General features: G+C 40.5%; 1 protein-coding gene and 1 non-coding gene across 3 annotated transcripts in view; one reads left to right on the top strand and one right to left on the bottom strand.

Annotated features, from left to right (window-relative positions):
* Positions 1 to 22128, bottom strand: part of PIGN (phosphatidylinositol glycan anchor biosynthesis class N) — a 146499-nt gene that overhangs the window by 96601 nt on the left and 27770 nt on the right. For both annotated transcript variants that reach the window (XM_006141848.3, XM_027766258.1), the window contains 3 exons: positions 18119 to 18178; positions 14713 to 14805; positions 12715 to 12770 (listed from right to left, as the gene is read on the bottom strand). In XM_006141848.3, the coding sequence (XP_006141910.1) occupies positions 12715 to 12770; positions 14713 to 14805; positions 18119 to 18178 (209 nt within the window). The remainder of the gene's footprint in view (positions 1 to 12714; positions 12771 to 14712; positions 14806 to 18118; positions 18179 to 22128) is intronic.
* On the top strand, positions 16070 to 16179 carry LOC114005095 (U6 spliceosomal RNA). Its single transcript, XR_003547007.1, has one exon. It is a non-coding gene; the product is annotated as a U6 spliceosomal RNA (small nuclear RNA).

Here is a 22128-nt window from a genome sequence, read left to right as displayed (position 1 = left end):
GTGTATATATATATATATATATATATATACACACACATATATTTATGTATGTGTATGTATATATACATACACACACACACACACACACACACATATATATAAAAGGAAATATATATATATATAAAAGGAAAATATAAGAAGTTATTGCCTCCATGAAAAAATATATAGGAAATTATACAGAGAACATGAAAAACATGTCAATAAATATAAAAATGTTTATAAATTTTCTAATTCATGCTTTAGAAGACTTACCTTATAAAGTATTTTCAATCCATTTTTTTTTAAGTCTAAAACATTTCGTAACTGCCACAGGAGTTATTCCTTAATTTTAAAAAAATCACACATAAGCATAGCCCTGGTGGTGTGTGCCAGTTGACACTGCTACGTGGCAGGCTAAGGGCACCCGAGAAGCCGAGGGTCCATCCCTGGCCCACCCTCACACCTGGGCATTGTACTGCAGCTGTCATCCCAACTACATGGGAGGCAAAGGCAGGAGGATCACAACATAGTATCACTAAAAATAATAAATTGAAAAAAAACTTCACACACATTAAATAAAAATCACTATACTATTCAAGATATCACAACAAAAAATGTAAATTTCCTGGGTTTCAAAACTGGAAAAGACTTGGCTGTTTTCTTTCCTTCCTACATATACTTATTAATGTGGTTTTCAGAAAAAAAAAAAAAAAAACATCTTCAATGATGAGATTGGCTTGTGGTGAAAAGTATGCACAAAGAAATGGCTGGAGGCCAGTCAGGAGGATTGCCAAACAACTCCTACGTGTCAGATCACAGAGCTAGAAACATAACTAAACCACTGGGCCACAGAGGGGATTGTACATTTACACAAAGAGCTTCAGAACAGATGGGGTCTATGAGAGATCACCGGGAAAGAAAGTACCCAACCAGAACCACAGCACACTAGTCCTTAGAGAATAAAGCTCTGGCTCGGGGGACAGTGGGGGGCCCACATGCTACAGCTGAGGTGGGGGGTTGGTTAGCAGAGAGTTTATTTAGATCTGAGGAAAATTTCTCCTTTGTTTTCCATTTTGAAAAAGTATCTTAAGAAAATGTTCAAAAATTCACTAAAATTCCATCAGCCCCATTATTTCTTCAAGACTATAGTATTTAATGATTGCATCTAGAGCTATTCTTCCCTTTTCTGAAATACACTTTAATACTTGTATATTTAACATAAAAAGAAAAATAAGGAAAAAAATATTAAAATTTGATTTGGCTCTAAAATAAGTCATCATGAAGGAACATTAGTAAAACATAAGGATGTAAAGACGTTTCATCTGAAATATAGATCTCCCCTCTCACTGCAAAACTCCCTACCAGGGACGACCTAAAGCCAACACAGAAGAGTACTTTCTATCCGCTCTCCACCTCTTACCCCAACTTCTATTTCCTTCCGCCCCCTCCCTCTCACCTCTTACCTCAAGCTTTCTCTCCTCTTACCTCAACTTCTATTGCCTTCCGCCCACCCCCACTCACCTCTTACCTCAAGCTTTCTCTCCTCTTACCTCAACTTCTATTGCCTTCCGCCCACCCCCACTCACCTCTTACCTCAAGCTTTCTCTCCTCTTACCTCAACTTCTATTGCCTTCCGCCCACCCCCACTCACCTCTTACCTCAAGCTTTCTCTCCTCTTACCTCAACTTCTATTGCCTTCCGCCCACCCCCACTCACCTCTTACCTCAAGCTTTCTCTCCTCTTACCTCAACTTCTATTGCCTTCCGCCCACCCCCACTCACCTCTTACCTCAAGCTTTCTCTCCTCTTACCTCAACTTCTATTGCCTTCCGCCCACCCCCACTCACCTCTTACCTCAAGCTTTCTCTCCTCTTACCTCAACTTCTATTGCCTTCCGCCCACCCCCACTCACCTCTTACCTCAAGCTTTCTCTCCTCTTACCTCAACTTCTATTGCCTTCCGCCCACCCCCACTCACCTCTTACCTCAAGCTTTCTCTCCTCTTACCTCAACTTCTATTGCCTTCCGCCCACCCCCACTCACCTCTTACCTCAAGCTTTCTCTCCTCTTACCTCAACTTCTATTGCCTTCCGCCCACCCCCACTCACCTCTTACCTCAAGCTTTCTCTCCTCTTACCTCAACTTCTATTGCCTTCCGCCCACCCCCACTCACCTCTTACCTCAAGCTTTCTCTCCTCTTACCTCAACTTCTATTGCCTTCCGCCCACCCCCACTCACCTCTTACCTCAAGCTTTCTCTCCTCTTACCCCAACTTCTATTTCCTTCTGCCTACCCTCACTCACCTCTTACCTCAACTTCTATTTCCTTCTGCCCACCCCCACTCACCTCTTACCTCAAGCTTTCTCTCCTCTTACCCCAACTTCTATTTCCTTCTGCCTACCCTCACTCACCTCTTACCTCAACTTCTATTTCCTTCTGCCCACCCCCACTCACCTCTTACCTCAAGCTTTCTCTCCTCTTACCCCAACTTCTATTTCCTTCTGCCTACCCTCACTCACCTCTTACCTCAACTTCTATTTCCTTCTGCCCACCCCACACTTGCCCCTGGTCCCACAGTGGTGTGCTGGAGCCTGTTTGCACTGGCTTCCAAGAGCTGACGGTGTAGAAATCTGTGCATCTTCTAGAGGCATTATCTTGGTAGCTTGAAACTGGTCAGAGAACTGACACCATGGAAACTGGCAAATGTTACAAGTCAGGGCTCTTTCCCGCCCTAGAAAGCTGAGTCCCTTGTCAAACATTCATCAGCACACCCGTGCTACACTCTCCCCGACACACCCCACGTTCTTATCGACCTGAGACCCACTGCAGTCCACTGCTATTGGTGTCAAGTTCATGAGTGCAGGGGTGTTAGCTGTTACTACCTCGGAAACATGCTAAACTGTCCATTCCTTTTTGGAGTCTGTTTAGATTAAAAGGAATAATATTTCAAGAAGAAAAAGAGAAAATGTGTTTAAAAAATATTTCTAATATTTGTGATGCTGGACCCATATTTATCTCTGAGGGCCTCCCTTCACATGCTGAGCATGCACACACGTAGGGAGCAGTCAGCTCTGAGCTGAACGATGGCAACCTTCAAAAAAGAGCAGAGCTCAGACTCTCTTGCTTGGGCCGATACTGCACAGCAGGTGGAGGTTAAAGGAAGCTGTTTCAGTCAGAGAAGGACAGAAGGGCCTTATTTAGAACCACTGGATGCAAGATGCTCCACGGCTGCAGCTGATAATAGAAGACACCTTTCATAGAAGACGTGGCTTTACCTTCCACATCTCCTTATAAAAGAATAAACCTGGGAACCACTCAGGGCCATGGCATTCTCTAAGAACGCCCGGTGCACCTGATCCCTGTGTAATAGTTCTTTCCAAAATCCACCACTGTTCCCACTCTGACGGGGGTCTCCTCCCACTTTTGCCTAGCAGGTCTCTGCACACACACATGCACCCATGAGCTGAGCTGGCTGAGGCTGGGAATGAATTATGACATGGAGACCCTGTTGGGGGTTCCCTTCAGGGGATTCCTTGCTCTCTGTTTCTCTCTCATGATATAAATGAAACTTAGAAATAATTTTGGAATAATCTGCATTCTTTTAGCATACTCAGTGATGCAGAATCACATTATCTTTATCATAAATGAATAAATGAAAAATATTTTTTCTATGTATGTGATTTATTTATAAAGTTGCCTTCACTGTTAGTAATATTACTGATTTTGCTAGAGGTTGCATGAGCTCACCAGAGAGACAGAAAGAAAGGGGAAGAAAAAGGACCGCCTATAGGGAATGGTCACACTGCAATCCCTTTTCCTCCATCTCCTCTTCCTGTTGGGATTCTGGGCATGCATGCAGCCTGCTCAACTGCCATATCTGAGACTCAAACTGCATAGTCAGCAGTGTGGGATTTGGCTATCTTAGCCACCATGCACAGAGCTGGCTCCAAAGTTGTTTTTTATTTATTTATTTATTTATTTTTGAGAGGTTTTTGCTATAGGGTGCATGCACTCACCAGAAAGACGGTGAGACAGACAGAAAGCGAGATATCACCCCCTGGGGGGGATGACCACACTGCAATCCCTTCTCCTCCATTCTCCTCATGAAATCTTGGGCACACACGCACATATGCCTGGTGTGAGCTTTAAGCCATCGGGTCTGGGACTCGAACTGCAGTCGACTACATGGGAGTCCAGTGACATAGCCATTATGCCAACTGGTGGTCCCTAAAAGTTGTTTTTTTAACAAGATGAATTTGTTTTAAACCAGAAAATGACATTTCCTGTAAATAATATATAAACCAGATGACGGAAGCTATAGAAGCTTCACATAAAAACACTTTTTAAATTTGTTCTAGGGAAGGAACTTTATATCAGTCCAAAAGAATAAATGTATTAAAATTATTTAGCAGAAAATAAATTTTTTGTTAAAGTTAATTTAAACTTCCTTAATTTACATGATTTTCAATTTTATTTAAAAGACACAATTTTGCTTCTATTGGCCACCCATGTGTCTCCTTCCCAATTGTATTTTTTCCCTAAACTATCTCTAAAGAGACCTTTTACTGTTTTTTTTTTATTTCATATCATTTTTCTTTTAAAGTTCTTCTTGTCTTACTTTGGCTTTTATAATACACACTTCTGAAATATAGTTTTTTCCCCGCCTGTTCAAGATAATTTCAATATAACCTTTTGTTTTTCCTGGTCATGTAGCACCACCTGCTGGTCAAGCCTTGGCATAACAACAACTATCCACTGGATCTGATTTTAGCTTTTAGGGGGGGGTTTTGAGCAGTTCTCTTCTTTAGAATATTTCCAGACTTTTATTCTTTTGGGAGGTCTTTAAAATATAAAAGAGAAAATTTAGTTAAAAAAACAGGCTAAAATTATGTGAACCCACTGGACTCTTAGAAATCTAAGAGAATATTATAGAGTCTTAGTGATCTTATTTTTCCTGTCTTGAAAGACTTGCTGTTTTATCACACTAGGAATCATTTCATCATTCATCAATTTTTCATAACCATGTAAGAAAAGATGAAACAAGGTAATGGAAGAATGTTAGTGACACTATTAAACCAAGATCTACATAAAATCTCCAGACCATGAATCTTTAGTTATCTAGGATACTGAGCTTTCTCAAAATTATGAATACATGAGTAAAAAATACATTTCTAAGAACAATAAGGAAACAGCGTTCATTCAAGAGGGAAAGCTTTCATTGTACAGTGTATGACAAGAACTGGGCGACAAGAAAGATATCCTTTTATCCTTCAAGATGTTCACGGGCCCACATCTACCTGATAGTGTTTCTAAGACGGCGCTGACATTATGTATAAATATAAATGTGATTACAAAGAAGCAGATGATGTTGAAATTTTAAATTCACTGAATTAGAGGAAAAAAAAATAAAAGGTCCATTGTATTCAGATGGCAAATGGTGATAGTTGTTTTTCCTGGTATACTGAATAGCAAAGAATTTTTTAAAAATTGTATTGTTATCACTAGTCTTCAATTTTTACCAGAGAGTGAGCGAGAGAAAGAGGGGGAGAGAGTGAGAAAGCAAGCCACCAGGTCCAGGACTTGAACCATGGTCGGCCATGTGGAAATCCAGCGTCTCACCCACCACGCCACCTGATAGCCCCTGAATAGTAAAGAATTTTAAAGCAGAGCTAACATTTAGTCAGTGTCCTCAAACATCTATTTCAAAGTACCTCAAAGGAAGAATAAACTTTAATGAGTAAAGGTAAATAACTTTTATTAAAAATAACACAATTTATGCCATTGACATCACTCCAAATGATAGAAAAATAAACTTCAGTTTAGCATTCCACCTAGCTCTGATGTATTTTCCAATTTTATGTCATTTATTATGTAAGGAATAAATCTTTATTATTGGCTAGTGGATATTCTTACTGAAGTACTCTATCAGGCATGTGTTCTTCCATGCTTTCTTATGAACTCACACATGAACCAGAAGTTTACCCAATATTTTTAATATTAATGATATCATAGCATATTATAGTTATGGGCTCACATTTTTGACTCAATGATCCATCTTACAAACCCTCATACACGTATGTACAAACCTACCTCATTTGTCTGACACTGCCATATGCCAGGTCACAGTATGAATGTTATCACTGTGAATTTAATCACTCCTCCTACTGATGGACATTCACGATGCCAGTTTTCACCATAGCAGTTCGGAGCATGTACAAGTCTTTCTCTGAGAACAGACTTTAACAAGTAGATTTTTTTTTTAATTATTCTATTTAACTTTATTTATTTATTTATTTTAATTTGACCGGAGGTGGGGGTGGAGAGAGAGAAAGAGAAAGGAGAGGCAAAGTGAGAAAGCAAGTCACCAGGTCCAGGACTCAAGCCACAGTTGGCTTTGTGGGAGTCCAGAGCCCCTGTCCACCATGCCTCCTGCTGATCACACAAGTAGATTTTTTAGGCTCACAGTTTCGGCATTCTCATTTTTTTTAAAGAATTATTTTATTTAACTTTATTTAATTATTTTTACTGGACCAGAGAGGGCTAGACAGAGAGAGAGAAGCAGGGAAAGTGAGAAAGCAAGCCACCAGGTCCGGAACTCGAACCGTAGTCGTAGTCGGCCATATGGGAGTCCAGGTAGGGATATAGCCTTACTTTTACCAACACAATCTTTCCCTCACTGATTTAAGATGCCAGCTTCAATCACAGCGAAATCCCATGCAGCTATCAGTGTCTTAACGCACTCGTTTCTAATGAGCCCACTAACCTATATGTCTACACTGCACTAGCATCACATTTGCTATAATACTTCAGAATGTGTTTTCCTACCCAGGAGAACAAAGCCCTTATCTTGTTCTTCCTTAATACTAGTTAAACTATTCCGGAGAATTTACTCTTCTAAACCAATTTTAGAATCAACTTCTTGAGCTATATAAAAAATTCTTTTGTTATTACACTATATTCAGTGAATAATTTAGAGAGGATTGGCATTTTTACAATATCAAATATTATTGTCCAACATTTATTTATAGCTTCTGTTATATCCTTAAGTAAAATTTTATAGTTTTCTCTACAATACATTTTTCTCATTTTATTCCTGAGTATTTTATTTCTACTATGAATATCTTTTTTTTCCTATCCTACATTTTACTTTTATGCCAATGATTAGAATATCTACTTTTGCTTCTTTTTAAAAAGATTTTATCATAGCAATACAGCCATATAATTTTTTTTAAGAGATTTTTGGTATAAGGCTTGCCAGAGAGACAGAGAACAGAAAGCGAGAAATCACCCCTGGGAACGGGGGGATGGCCACACCACAGTCCCTTCTCCTCCATTCTCCTCTGCAGATTTTGGGTATGCACACATATCTGCCCAGTATGAGTTTTAAGCTACCGGGTGCAGGACTCAAACCATGGTTGACAGTGTGGGAGTCTAGCAATGTAACCATTATGCCATCTGCTGGTCCCTATGTCCGTATAATTTTTAAGAAGTCAAACAGTACAAAAAACATGAGAATCAGTAAATCCTGTGCTACCCTTCTCATTTCTCAGCTCACTGACTCGGAAACAAAAACTTCCTACATATGTTTGTTTTTAGTTATGATAGTAGTTAAGTCCATTTTTCTTAATATGCTTTTTTTTTTAGATTTCTTGACTTGATGACCGGAGGCATTTTCTGCTGACTCCCTGCTGTCTCTGGCTCTCCTCTCCCCTGACATGTCTGAATCACCTCATTGCCTCCTCTGGTGGCTACCTTGGTTTCTGTTATGCCCTAACACCTACACTTCTGTCTCCTCCTTCTCTCAAGAACAGAATTACGCACATTACGTTATATGAGCACAACAGCACTGTACTCCATGTAGGTTTCCTCACCCCTCCGCCTTCCAGCCCGTTAACTGCACTTGTAAGATGATTAACACTTGCATTCTACTCTGTAATCATAATTAATTCTTCCCTGGTTTGCCTAAGGATTGATCCTAAATGCTGAAAAACCAATATTTACATTATTATAATTATTTAAATACTGTTGACTGAAGAACAAAGATTTATGTTATGATTAGATTTTCTCACCTTTTTTCTTTAAAGCCTTGATCCACGTGACAGTGTTTAAACGAATTCCTTTTCTCACACTCAGCAGTGTTCAAAATCACGCCACATCTGACACTGCTTCATATTTAAAGCATGTTTTCTTTCAAAGTTCAAAATGTTGCCTTTTCCTTTAAGTTTCTTTGTCATTGTTTTTGGAGTGGAGGGGGGTGAAGAAATATGTCTGCTTTCTATGAATCGCACTGTGTCCTTAATTTCCTCTAGCTTCTTACTCAATCCGTGCATAACTCAAAACTCACTTCACACTTCCAGTTCTAGTTTGGGAGACCTGCCTCCTGAAGTTCCTAGTTAGATTCCTTTCTCTTACTTTGTAAATGCACTCTGCACCCTTTTTCATTTTGTAAAATCCATGTTTATTTTGTTTATGGATATACTAGTTGTTTACATATTTCTGAGAATTTTAACACTTTCTTGATTTGTATGTGTTCAATAATCAAACTTTCATTTGAGACCAGCAGTTAGCGTAATGGCTATGTTGCTGGACTCCCATGTAGTGGACCGCGGTTCAAGTCTTGAACCCGGTGGCTTAAACTCTCTCTGGGCGCGTGTGCGTGCGTGCTCAAGATTCCGAGAGGAGAATGGAGGAGAAGGGATTGCAGCGTGGCCATCCCCCTGGGGGGTGACTTCTCACTTTCTGTCTCTCTGTCTCTCTGTTTCTGGTGAGTGCACGCATCCTATAGCAAAAACCTCTCCCCAAAATAATAATAATAATAATGAAACTTTCATTTTATCTTTTTTTTTTTTTAGTCACATTGCAGGCTTTTGGCAAGTGAGACTTTTTAACCAGGCTAAGACTGGCCCTACAAAGGGTAGCTTGGTCCCAGATGGGTGAGCCAATGGTAGGAAGCAGCAATCCCGCTAGACCCCAGATGACACAGACTAGCAGTGGCCCTAAATGTGTATGTGCAGACAGATCTTGAACATCAAATTAGGGGAAGTTTGTGGTCAGCCACGAGGCCATGGGGAAGAAGGCAAGCAGTGAAGGGTCCTTCCCCGACCCGCACTGCTGAAATGACTGATCTAAAGTAACTATCGTTTGCTCTCACTCTCAATATTGGGTGCATTTTCTTCATATCAGGAATCGATCATGTATTTCTTGTTAACTTGTTATGGCCTATTTATTTGTACTCTATGACTACAAAGTCTATCATGTTCACTGTTACATCTACAATGCACACATACCAATAACTATTTCCTGAAAAAGGAATGAATGCCTACATAATCCTCAGAACCAATTCCATTAGCAAATCTCACTTCTATTATAATAAATGAAAATTAAAATTAGCCCAACAGATGTATATAATATTCTAATGATACACAAGGGGACTTCAAAAAGTTTGTGGAAACATGGAATTAAAGTGTAAGTTTATTTTGAGAGAAAAGTAATTTGAATCTAAGCACAGATTACTTGTAATCTACATTTCCATGAACTTTTTAAACAACCCCTTGCACCTTGGGTAATTAATTCACATAATCAAAACGTGCAAAATCCTACCTGGCTTTATTTTTACCCTCCTGTACACCCATACACAACACATATACATACACACACTTATATATGCACACAAACTCAAGTATATAACTGCATTGTTCAGAATGCATTGTTTACTCTTTAAGATTCACAGATGAAACCATCTCAATTTATTTGATCAACAGCAAAATCCTTGCCTACTGACTGCAAACCTCAAGGGTGAGTAAACCTGCCACACACACACACACACACAGTCAGCGGCACAGAACCAGGTGTGTGACTCAGTCCTCCTGTCTCCTGACTTGAAAAAAAACCACATTTTCCTGGAAGTGGTACAGCGAAATCTACTGCTCACCAAAGTCGGTTCTAGTCTTTGCCCACCTGATAGAAATCAACATTCCCCAGAATTCAATGCAAAGAGGAGGGACAAGAAAGCACCCCCCCACACCACCCCTTATGGGGAATGGCCATGTCATAATCCCTTCTCATCCATTTCTCACTCCTTTGGGGATTTGGGACAAGTATGCATCCATGCCTAATGTGTTTTTCAAGCTGCTGGGTCCAGGACTTGAATTGCACAGCTGGCCATGTGGGATCCGGCTCACATAACTAGTAGGCCACAGGCTGGCCCAAGTCAATTTTTCTTTCTGAAAGCTGTAATGGCTATGTTGCTGGACTCCCATGTAGTGGACCGCGGTTCAAGTCTTGAACCCGGTGGCTTAAACTCTCTCTGGGCGCGTGTGCGTGCGTGCTCAAGATTCCGAGAGGAGAATGGAGGAGAAGGGATTGCAGCGTGGCCATCCCCCTGGGGGGTGACTTCTCACTTTCTGTCTCTCTGTCTCTCTGTTTCTGGTGAGTGCACGCATCCTATAGCAAAAACCTCTCCCCAAAATAATAATAATAATAATGAAACTTTCATTTTATCTTTTTTTTTTTTTAGTCACATTGCAGGCTTTTGGCAAGTGAGACTTTTTAACCAGGCTAAGACTGGCCCTACAAAGGGTAGCTTGGTCCCAGATGGGTGAGCCAATGGTAGGAAGCAGCAATCCCGCTAGACCCCAGATGACACAGACTAGCAGTGGCCCTAAATGTGTATGTGCAGACAGATCTTGAACATCAAATTAGGGGAAGTTTGTGGTCAGCCACGAGGCCATGGGGAAGAAGGCAAGCAGTGAAGGGTCCTTCCCCGACCCGCACTGCTGAAATGACTGATCTAAAGTAACTATCGTTTGCTCTCACTCTCAATATTGGGTGCATTTTCTTCATATCAGGAATCGATCATGTATTTCTTGTTAACTTGTTATGGCCTATTTATTTGTACTCTATGACTACAAAGTCTATCATGTTCACTGTTACATCTACAATGCACACATACCAATAACTATTTCCTGAAAAAGGAATGAATGCCTACATAATCCTCAGAACCAATTCCATTAGCAAATCTCACTTCTATTATAATAAATGAAAATTAAAATTAGCCCAACAGATGTATATAATATTCTAATGATACACAAGGGGACTTCAAAAAGTTTGTGGAAACATGGAATTAAAGTGTAAGTTTATTTTGAGAGAAAAGTAATTTGAATCTAAGCACAGATTACTTGTAATCTACATTTCCATGAACTTTTTAAACAACCCCTTGCACCTTGGGTAATTAATTCACATAATCAAAACGTGCAAAATCCTACCTGGCTTTATTTTTACCCTCCTGTACACCCATACACAACACATATACATACACACACTTATATATGCACACAAACTCAAGTATATAACTGCATTGTTCAGAATGCATTGTTTACTCTTTAAGATTCACAGATGAAACCATCTCAATTTATTTGATCAACAGCAAAATCCTTGCCTACTGACTGCAAACCTCAAGGGTGAGTAAACCTGCCACACACACACACACACACAGTCAGCGGCACAGAACCAGGTGTGTGACTCAGTCCTCCTGTCTCCTGACTTGAAAAAAAACCACATTTTCCTGGAAGTGGTACAGCGAAATCTACTGCTCACCAAAGTCGGTTCTAGTCTTTGCCCACCTGATAGAAATCAACATTCCCCAGAATTCAATGCAAAGAGGAGGGACAAGAAAGCACCCCCCCACACCACCCCTTATGGGGAATGGCCATGTCATAATCCCTTCTCATCCATTTCTCACTCCTTTGGGGATTTGGGACAAGTATGCATCCATGCCTAATGTGTTTTTCAAGCTGCTGGGTCCAGGACTTGAATTGCACAGCTGGCCATGTGGGATCCGGCTCACATAACTAGTAGGCCACAGGCTGGCCCAAGTCAATTTTTCTTTCTGAAAGCTACAACAGTACATGCAACTTCTCAGTTAACCAAGTCAAGAGCCAGGGAGTCATATTCTTCCCTTTTCCTTACTGTCACATCTTCCTAGTCAATCAGTCAACTCTGTTGAATTCATCTCCTTAATATTTCTCTCATATCTCTCCATCCCCCCATCCCTTCCAGCCATTCAAGGGTAATACTTGGCTCACTATTTAACAAAAGTAAAAGAAAAAAGATTCCAATTTGGAGTTTGTACTAACATACACAGAAAGACAAAGTTTAGGTGCAGCAGTCGGGCAATGATCTGCGATGTTGGAACCATGTGGAAGACCAGGGGTTCAGATCCCAAGTTAATTGGAAATACTCAGGACAAGTACAGATGCACGTCCATGATCCCAGCTGGCTAAAAGGCTGTGTATGAGGGACGAAGAGGGCCAATGTGTAATGAGACCCTGCTGAAGGTCCACCCCTATCCACCCCTACCTCATAAAGAACTAAAATAAAATAACTTAAAAATTAAAAAAAGCCAGGGGAGCAGCAGATGCTGGAGTAGTTATGTCACTGCACTCATACATGGCCAGTTCTACTCCCAGAAAATGATGCCAGGCATGTGTGCATGCATGCTCAAGATCCCAGGAGGAACAGGAAGAAGGGATTGTGGTATGGCCATCCCTCCCAGGGGGGGTGATTTCTCACTTTCCCTTTCACCGTCTCTGACTCTCTCTCTCTCTCTCTGGCAAGCACATGCGCCTTAAGGCAGAAACCTCTTGAAAAAAAAAGACAATAAGTAAACTAATCTATTCCATTAAGAACAAATTCAGTGAAAAATTCTTCAAGTTAATAACAAAATGTAAGGGACTTACTTAAATGGTGTAAACAAAAATGGTAAAGTAGCTTCTTTCTTCTGAGTCATTTTCACCTGGAAAAAAATTATGAAAACATATTATAAATGAGAAAAAAAAAACTTCACATTGAGATATCAACTTCAGGGACAGTTAATTACTTTAAAAATAAATTGAATTTTGTGTTACTCTGTTTCACAAATATTTAAAGAAAAGCTTAACATTACCTTATTGCTCTACTTAGGTGAGATTGAAGCCTATCCAGTCTACAAAATAACATTCTTTAATGTATTAAAACTGGACTTTCTTAACTCTTTAAAAACAACATAAGCCAGGACCAGTGTGGAGGGCCATGTATTAGATCTTGCACATGAACAACGTTTGGCCATCTTGTTCCCTTACCCTAACATGGCTGTCTGCTTCTGTAAATGTGCTTGCTCTTTCCATGAGAAAATAGCTTGTGCTGGCCATACAGAAAACCGTGTCTGGGACGACATCCTGTAACTGCTACTGTCTTTGCTAACTAGCCCAAACCCTTTTGTTTAGCAATGGAACGGCTTGCATGGAAACCCCACTCCCCTCAGAAATAATTAACCTGCTTGATTGAGCTTCTGTAACTGCTTGCATAGAAACCCCTGGTAACTGACCCCCTATAAAAAGACTACTCACGCCCGGCGTGTGTGCTTGTGTGCCCAAGATCCCAAGATTTCTTGGGGGAGATTTCTTGCTTTCTGCCTCTCTGTCTCTCTCTGTCTGTCTGGTGAGCGCACGCGCCCTATAACAAAAACCCTCTCCAAAAAAATAAAATAAAATAAAAAGACTACTCAAACTTTGGTCGGGGCTACAGTTCTGACTCAGTTCCCCCCTCCCCAACCCCGAGCCTCAGGCTATAGTCGCTGGCCGGCTAATAAAGACTCCCTTTAAACTTAATCTGGCTCTGGTGGTCATTCATTCAGTGGTGCTCTACAACACCAGCAGATGGAGTAATGGTCATGTCACTGGACTTCCGTGTAGTTGACCACATTTGAGTCCCAGACCCAGTGGCTTAAAAACTCATACCATGCACATGTGCCTGCATGTCCAAGATCCCGAGAGGAGAAAGAATTGTGGCATGGCCATTCTTCCTGCGGGGAGGGGTGGGGGGAGCGATTTCTCGCTTTCTATCTTGCTCCTGTGAGTATAAGTGCCCTATATCAAAAATCTCTAAAAAAATGTTTTAAAAAATAAGCCAAACTGCTTTTCTTAACAGTGTTTAGACAATAAAGTTTTAATTTCAAATTCTTAACGCATCTAAAGAATGTACAATGAGATGATAAATGCTGTGATCTCTAATTATATGAAGGTACCACAAAAAGTTCATGGAAAATGGAATCTAAGTATTAATTTATTCTGGTGTCAAAATTCAGAAATCCATGCAGTTTTGTCATAATATGCATTCTTCCCAAACTTTCTGAAGAGCCTCTTGTATTTCCATGGGACGAATGCAAGATGAAAAAGACGACTTGTAGTCTTTATAAGCTTACAAGTAGAAATATCTCTCAAAGGCCATTCCAGGGAACCAGCAGTTAGCGTAATGGCTATGTCGCTGGACTCCTACGTAGTCGACCGCGGTTCGTGTTCCGGACCTGGTGGCTTAAAAAACTCACGCCGGGCGCATGTGCGTGCGTGCCCAAGATCCCGAGAGGAGAATGGAGGAGAAGGGATTGCGGCGTGACCATCCCCCCTGGGGGGTGATTTCTCGCTTTCTATCTCTATGTCTCTCTCTCTGTCTGTCTGGCGAGCGCACGCGCCCCACAGTGAAAATCTCTCCAAAAAAAAAAAAAAAAAAGGCCATTCCAGACACTCAAACTGACTCATGAGGTGCACTTTATGACACTAGTCAAATACCCAAAATTTAACCACCATCAGTTATAGAAAATCACTTATTAAAACAAAAAGTCAAATATTTTTACCTAATATACTCAACTTAAAAATTATAGTAATATCCATCTCTGTGTGTGTGTCCTTTTTTTTCTTTACCTTGAACTGTTCAAGAATCTGTACTGCATTAGTGAACATGCTCTCTGCTTTGAAGAGATCAGTGTTGTTCAGATAATCCACAGGAAGGATTCCCTGCAAATAACAAGCAGTGGCTTAGTATTACAGTAACAAAGCTCAGGCTGTTCTAATAAAACACAACCCATTTCAAAGGGAAGCAAGAGGGGCCAGACAGTGCCCAGCAGTGTCACGCGATGCTCTATGAGGCTGACCCACGTGACGGGAGGTTTACTTCCGAAGGCATCCTGAGTACATCGGGCACCTGCACACCCACCGTTGAGGGCTGGCTACAAGTGAGGGTGGGTCAGAGCATCAGGACCTTCCTGGGGATGCTGTCTCTCTCTTAACCAGCAAGAGAAATAACTAAATACACATTTTAAAAGTGTAGAGGGAACAATAAAGATAAGGTTATGGGCAAGTCAACAACTGCAATCGTTATATGAAGAATCTTCTTTTAAACTTTATTTACTATTACTATTATTTTAATTTGTTATAAGGCATATGTGCTCTCCAAAGACAGACAGAAACAGAGAAAGAGGGGTGGGGAGAGGAAGGGAAAATGAGAAAGTAAGGCCACCAGGTACAGGATTCGAACCATGGTCAGAGGTGGGAGTCCCATGGCTTAACCACCATGCCACCTGCTGGCCCCCATAAGGAATCTTTTCAAAAACTATACCTGAATGATATCCTATGATTTTTTTCCCCACAAAATAGATGTAAATAAAGTTAATAAAGAAAAAGAGATAAAATGCAATAAAACTTCACATTGATGAAGACAGTACTAATATGCTAAGCTGTGAACTAGGTGCTTTACACACACATCACCGTTGTAAGGCCACAGCAGCCTAGTATTAAAAAAAAAAAAAAAAGCAGTAGCAACAAAGTAAGACAATGAGAGTATTTACACATTAAGAGTCAGGGGTATTCTGTGAAACTTTTATTTTGGTTATACAAATATAAATACCACTGTCAAGGTCATATTACTCAGAGTTCTGAGTTAGATGCATTTTTAAAAAAAAACAAGTTTGATTTAAAGAATAAGGGCCAGTCGGTGGTGTGGCTATTAAGGTGGCTGGATCCCACATGGCTGACTGGGCAGTTCAAACCTTACACCTAGTGGCTTAAAAACATGCCAGACATGTATGTGCATGCCCAAAATCCCAAGAGGAGGATGAAAAAGAAGAGACTGTGGTGTGGCTATCCCCCCTAAGAGGGGTCCTTCTCACTTTTCCTCTTTCTCTGCCTTTCTTTCTGATAACTGTATGTGCCCAATAGCAAAATTTCAAATAAATAAATGAAAGCTAAGGGCCAGCAGGTGGCATAAAGGTTAGGGAGACTGACGCTCACGACAGCAGCACATACACTAAAACTGGAATGATACAGAGAAGGTTAGCATGGCCCCTACGTAAGGTTAGAGAGGCTGAATACCACATAGCAAACAATATGGATTAAGTCCTAGACCCAGTGACCTGAAGATCAAGCCAGGCTGTGTGCATGCAGGCCCAAAAGCCAGACAGGAGAATTGGGAAGGGATTACAGTGTGGCCATTCCCCACTAGGAGGCAATTTCTCACTTTCCCTCTCTCTGTCTCTCTTTAGTGACCATATATGCCCTATAGCAAAAACTAAAAAAAAAATTAATAAAAATAATAAACCTAATAAAAGTGACTTGTTGAAATGGATATTTTTTGCTCAGCTGGTTTTTGGTTTTTCAGCATTCCAGATTATTCTCAATAGCTTTATCACTTTCTGCTGAGAAATCCTCTCCATTGCATATAACATGATGGGTTTTTAATCAGGGGCTAGGCCCTTCTTACTAAAGAGCAGATAAATAACTCAGGCTAGACCATCTGAAATCTGACTCACAAGAATCAAGAGACAGAAACTGAAATAATTTGGTGCCCTGAGAGGGACAGCTGTGCCTGACTGTGGTTATAGCTCTTTGAGTCTACAGAACTCTCGTGGTTCCTTGTCATTTCCAAGACTGGTTTCCAAACACCTGTTTGAGTCAGCAAACCAATATCTTTTCAATAGTTGTTCTTTAAACAATTCCATTTCTATTGCTTACAATCAAAAAGTTATTGGGACCAGCAAATGGCATAATTATTATGTTGCTGGACTCCAACATAGTCAACTGTAGTTCGAGTCCCAGACTTGGAGGCTTAAAAACTCATGCCAGGCACATGTGCATGCATGCCCAAAATCCCAAAAGGAGAACGGAGGAGAAGGAATTGCAGCATGGCCATCCCCCTGAGAGGTGATTTCTCACTTTCTGACTCTCTGTGTCTCTCCAGCAATCACATGCACCTTATAGCAAAAAATCTCTCAAAAAAAAAAGAAAAGAAAAAGAAAGAAAGAAAAAAGTTACCTATATGGGACCAGTAAATGGTGTAATGGTTACATCTCTGGACTCACGTATACTTGACTATGGTTTGATTCTCAGACCCAGTGGTTTAAAACTCACACCAGGCATGTGTGTATGCATTCCCAAATTCCTAAGAGAAGGGACGAGATAGGACTGTGGCAAGGCCATCCCCTGGAGGGGGTGGAGCATAATTTCTTACTTTCTGTCTCTCTCTCTGGCGAGCTCATGCACCCTATAGCAAAAGTCTCTCTCAAAAAAAAAGTTATCTATAAATTTTTTTATTCTTTTTATTATTATTATTATTTATTTAATTCCATTCGTTATTATTTTATAATTTGATCAGAGAGAGAGACTGAGAAAGGGAAAGTGAGAAAGCAGGCTGCCAGGTCCTGTACTCGAACCACGGTTGGCCATGTGGAAAGCCAGAGACATTAACTACCACGACACCTGCCAGCTGCTCTCTATACATTTTTATCACTCACAACTAGAAGACAAAGATATAAATTATATACATTTCATAAAATAAAAATTTGGGACAAGCAGGTGATGAAGTGGTTAAGGCACTGTACTCCACATGGTCAACTGTGGTTCTGAGTCAGACCCAGGGTCTTGAAAGTCACACCGTATGTCTGTGTGTGTGTGTGTGTGTGTGTGTGTGTGTGTGTGTGCCCAAAATCCCAATAGGAGAATGAAGGAGAAGAGATTGTGGAGTGGCCATCCTCCGGAGGGAGGGAGGATGATTTCTCACTTTCTGTCTCTCCAGTGAACGCATATGCCCTATAGCAAAAATCTCAAAACTAAGAAAAAAAAAAGAAAGAAAAGAAAAAACGTTAAAGAAAAGCTACCTAGATTGTTCTCCCTGTAACAGATCATAATACATGTGCAATTATGAGGTACTGAGTATTTAGAAAGAAATATATAGTTGCAAATGTAATAAAAGATTATATGGAAACACATAAAAAAGGGTAAGTTTTATTGTGCAATATTTTATACTGAGAGTTGATAATAAAATTTTATTCCTTACCACTGAATTAAGGGGAAAAGGGACTCCAATCAGGGAAGCCATCAATGGTGCAATATCGGCCTACAAAGAGAAAATATCCAATTCTAAGACTACAGAGGTTAATAAAGAAATTGTATAATCCAATCTAACTATATTTTGAAATATAGTCATGATATTATTATAATCAATTACCTTCAAACATTTATTTAATATATACAAGATATTAATCTGTAAAAATATCATTTGCTAAAAGTGTACAAACTAATGAAAAAAATAAATTTGAAAAGAAACTATTAAGAATCCTAAATACAAAGCATATGAAAAAATTACTTATCCAGGACCAGCAGATGACGTAATGGTTATGTCTCTTGGCTTCCACGTAGACAACCGCAGTTCAAGTCCTGCACCCGGTGGCTTAAAAACTCATATGGGGTGCATGTGCGTGCATTCCACAAAATCCCAAGAGGAGAATGGAGGAGAAGGAACTGTGACATGGCTATCCCCTCCAGGGCGAGTGATTTCTCACTTTCTCTCTCTGGTGAACGCACATGCCCTACAGCAAAAAATCTCTCAAAAAATTTACTTACCAATTAGCTAAGAACTTGACCATTTTATACAATAATTTTTCAATATTATGAAAAAGGAAATTAGACAAAAAATGAATAGCAGTAGACTTTAACTAGAAAAATGAATAGTATAGTAATGAAAAACAGTGAACTTTAAGAGAGAAAGAAACCAGAAAAGAGGCTTTTAAGTCAAAGAACCCCAAATATCATTGTAGATATTTGCCCTTTAAGTCCAATTTCTCTGAGTCTTAGAAGACATTATGGCTCCATTTTCTGATATCCCCTCACTTATCAGCCCTCCATAACTGGCTTTGACCCCTTATCACTCCCTATGGGAACTAATGACCTCCACTTTTCTAATTCTAATTGAATGGGCTTAAATAGGTCTTATAATGTTTTTAGTCAGTAGGGTGCTTAGAAGTCAGAATGCTCAGTTTCAAATCCTGGTTTGCAAGCTCTGAGACCTTGGACAGACTATTTAACCTCTCAATTTCCTTATCTATTAAAAAATAAATAAAAATTTTCCTTGCAGAGGATTAAACGAGATAAAAGTGTGTGGCCCACAGTAAGCCTGCAATAAGCGGTAGCTCCAGCTGTTGCTGTTGTCATTACTACCGTTAGACCTCCCTAGACCTCCCGGCAGCACTGTGTAGACCACTCTTCTCTCGGCCTCTGTGAACACCACACTTGGTTACATTTCTTCACACTTACTGGCTGCTCCTTTCCAGATACCTTTTCTAGTCCCTCATTTAAATGGCATTCATGGAGTTTGAGCCCCGGCTCTCAATAATTTTCAACTATTACTATTTGAACTATCTTTACCACGGAACATCTCCCAGATAACTTGAAAACTCCAAAGTCCTCCTAATCACGTTTCCCATTCTCCCAGAATCTATCGTTGGCCTCCTCAAATCTGTTCTCCACACTGCAGTCAGTGGAATCCTTTCATACACACAAAAAAGTGGATCATGGGAGCCCATGATGACCCAGGCTGACCCACAGGGGAAGATACCAGGTTTGTGTCCAGAGACTTCTTTAAGTATTCTGGGCTTTGCATGCCCAGGATGTGGGGCTGGATGAAGCCAGGGGTGGATCACAGCATCAGGACTAACCCTGTTAGGGATTCATTTATTCATTCTCTCTCTCTCCTGGAAGAAATAAACTTTGTAAAAAATGTTCACTAGGAGTAATTTCTCTCTGTCTCACTTACACATGCAAGAAATAAACTTCAAAAAAATTTGGATGATGACACTGTTCAGGCTTCGAACACTGCAAGGACTCCCTGAGCTTTGAGTATTAAGTCCACAAGGCCCATAAAGCCTGCAGGGTCCACGTGTCCCTACTTCTGCCTCCCCCAACAACACAGTCTCTGTGGTTCTATCAGCATTCTTCAGGATGTTTTAATACACACAGACACTCTCACCAGAGCTCCAAACACATGTTGCTCCTCAACCCAGAAAGTCCTCTCACTGCCTTGGCCTGGTAATTCCTGTCTCTTCTTAAATCTCTGCTCGTTCCTCAGCTTCTCAGGAAATCTTTGCCAACCACACAGTCTTTGAGATTCAGCCTGTCTCTGCTCCCATGGCTTAACAGCCTCCTTTACAGGACTTGCCGCAGCTATAATCTTACTTTTGTTTGTACAGCAGTTTGACAGTAACTGCCTCGTCCCCGCCGTATAAGCCTCCTAGCTAATAGCTGCGTTTGCTTTTACTCAGCATTACACCCCTACAAGCTGCAGAGTTTCTGCCCAGGGCACACACGTAACAGGGCTGATGGAAGGAATGAGTCAATAGAGACTCCCGCCCAATGCAGTTCGAAAGGAGGAGTATTTGCCAGTAGACTCACAATTCGGAGAGCTATAGGCAAATCTATGTTCAATTTCTGATTATGATCTAGTCTGGCTATTGAGTAAAAAAATCTAGGTTACGGCCTTCAAGACATTTCAGTGCCCCCCCCCCCCCCCCTCCCGCCGAAAGAAAGAAAGAAAGAAAGAAAGAAAGAAAGAAAGAAAGAAAGAAAGAAAGAAAGAAAAACAGTGAAGGGGACCAGCAGTTAGTGTAATGGCTGGACAGACTCCCATGTAGTCGATCATGGTTCGAGTCCTGGACCCGGTGACTTAAACTCACGCCAGGTGCATGTGCGTGTGTACCCAAGATCCTGAGAGGAGAATGGAAGAGAAGAGATTGCCTCATGGCCCCCAAGGGGGTGATTTCTCGCTTTCTGTCTCTGTCTTTCTGGCAAGCACACGCGCTCTATAGCAAAAAACTCTCCAGAAAAAAAGAAAAAAGAAAAGACATTCCTGTCCCTTTGAGAGTAATTTTTTATTACAAATTAATAAATTGCTATTCGTATTTTACACATTTTGGTTTATTTGAGTAATATGCACCCTTCCTGAGAGAAGAAACCATTCTTACAGTGCTGAGATGAACCAGATTTCTGCAACACAGATCTGAAAAGTAAGACCTTTGGTTTGTCCACCATAGTAAGGAATGTCAGTTCGTGCAGTGATCTGCAAGGCAAGATACTCCGCAGTCACTTTAGAAGCCACATTCCAATCGTGCCATGCCGTCCACAAAGATGCCCATGTAAGTAGCACACCTTCAACAATGGCAACTTCCGTGCTTCATACTTGCAGACAGTGCTACTAGCTTAATTTTATTAGGTTGGCCACAGATTTTTTTCTACCAATTCTGACTAAGGAGTTTATACTCTTGACATTTTTTAACACTGTATTTATAAAGCTATTAGTTAGCATTAAAGATAAAATGATTTTTAAAAAGAATTATTTTGTTTTTTATTTATTCATTCATTTATTTCATTTTTTTATTTTGACCAGAGAGGGACAGAGTAAGAGAGAAGGAGAGAGTGGGAATGTGAGAGAGCAAGCCTCCAGGTCCAGGACTTGAACCATGGTAGGCCATGTGGGAGTCCAGCGTCCTTAACCACCACTCCACCTGCTGGCCCCCAAAATGATTTTTAATAAAATAAGAAATGGTGATTGACATTCAGAAAAGAAGTATATGCCAAGAGTTTTACTAGATCTGTGCTTAAGTAAAATATGCCATCATGACAGAAATCAGATATCCAACAGACACACAAATTTCAATCTACATAGCAACTAATTACCAGTGTTATTTGGAGGAAGTCTTCTTTTATTTTCACCAGGTAATTTTTTTAAGAGTTTGCATAAGAAGGACAGCATGAGCCAAAATATTTGCACTATACATATTTTCCTTTATACCTAAAATGGCTTAGAAAATCCTGTTGGTATTATCATGAATATACCTAATTTTTTTTAGAGGTTTTGCAATAGGGCACGTGCACTTGCCAGAAAGAAAGAGAGAGAGGGGACCAGCAGTTAGAGTAATGGCTATGTCGCTGGACTCCCATGTAGTCGACCGCAGTTGACGTCCCGGACCCAGTGGCTTAAAACTCATGCCGGGCGCATGTGCATGCGTGCCCAAG

This window comes from Tupaia chinensis, unplaced genomic scaffold (assembly GCF_000334495.1).
Source record: "Tupaia chinensis unplaced genomic scaffold, TupChi_1.0 Scaffold000065_2, whole genome shotgun sequence".
NCBI lineage: Eukaryota > Metazoa > Chordata > Mammalia > Scandentia > Tupaiidae > Tupaia > Tupaia belangeri.
Note: the sequence above shows the minus strand (reverse complement) of the source record. Positions and strands in the feature narration are given on the sequence as shown.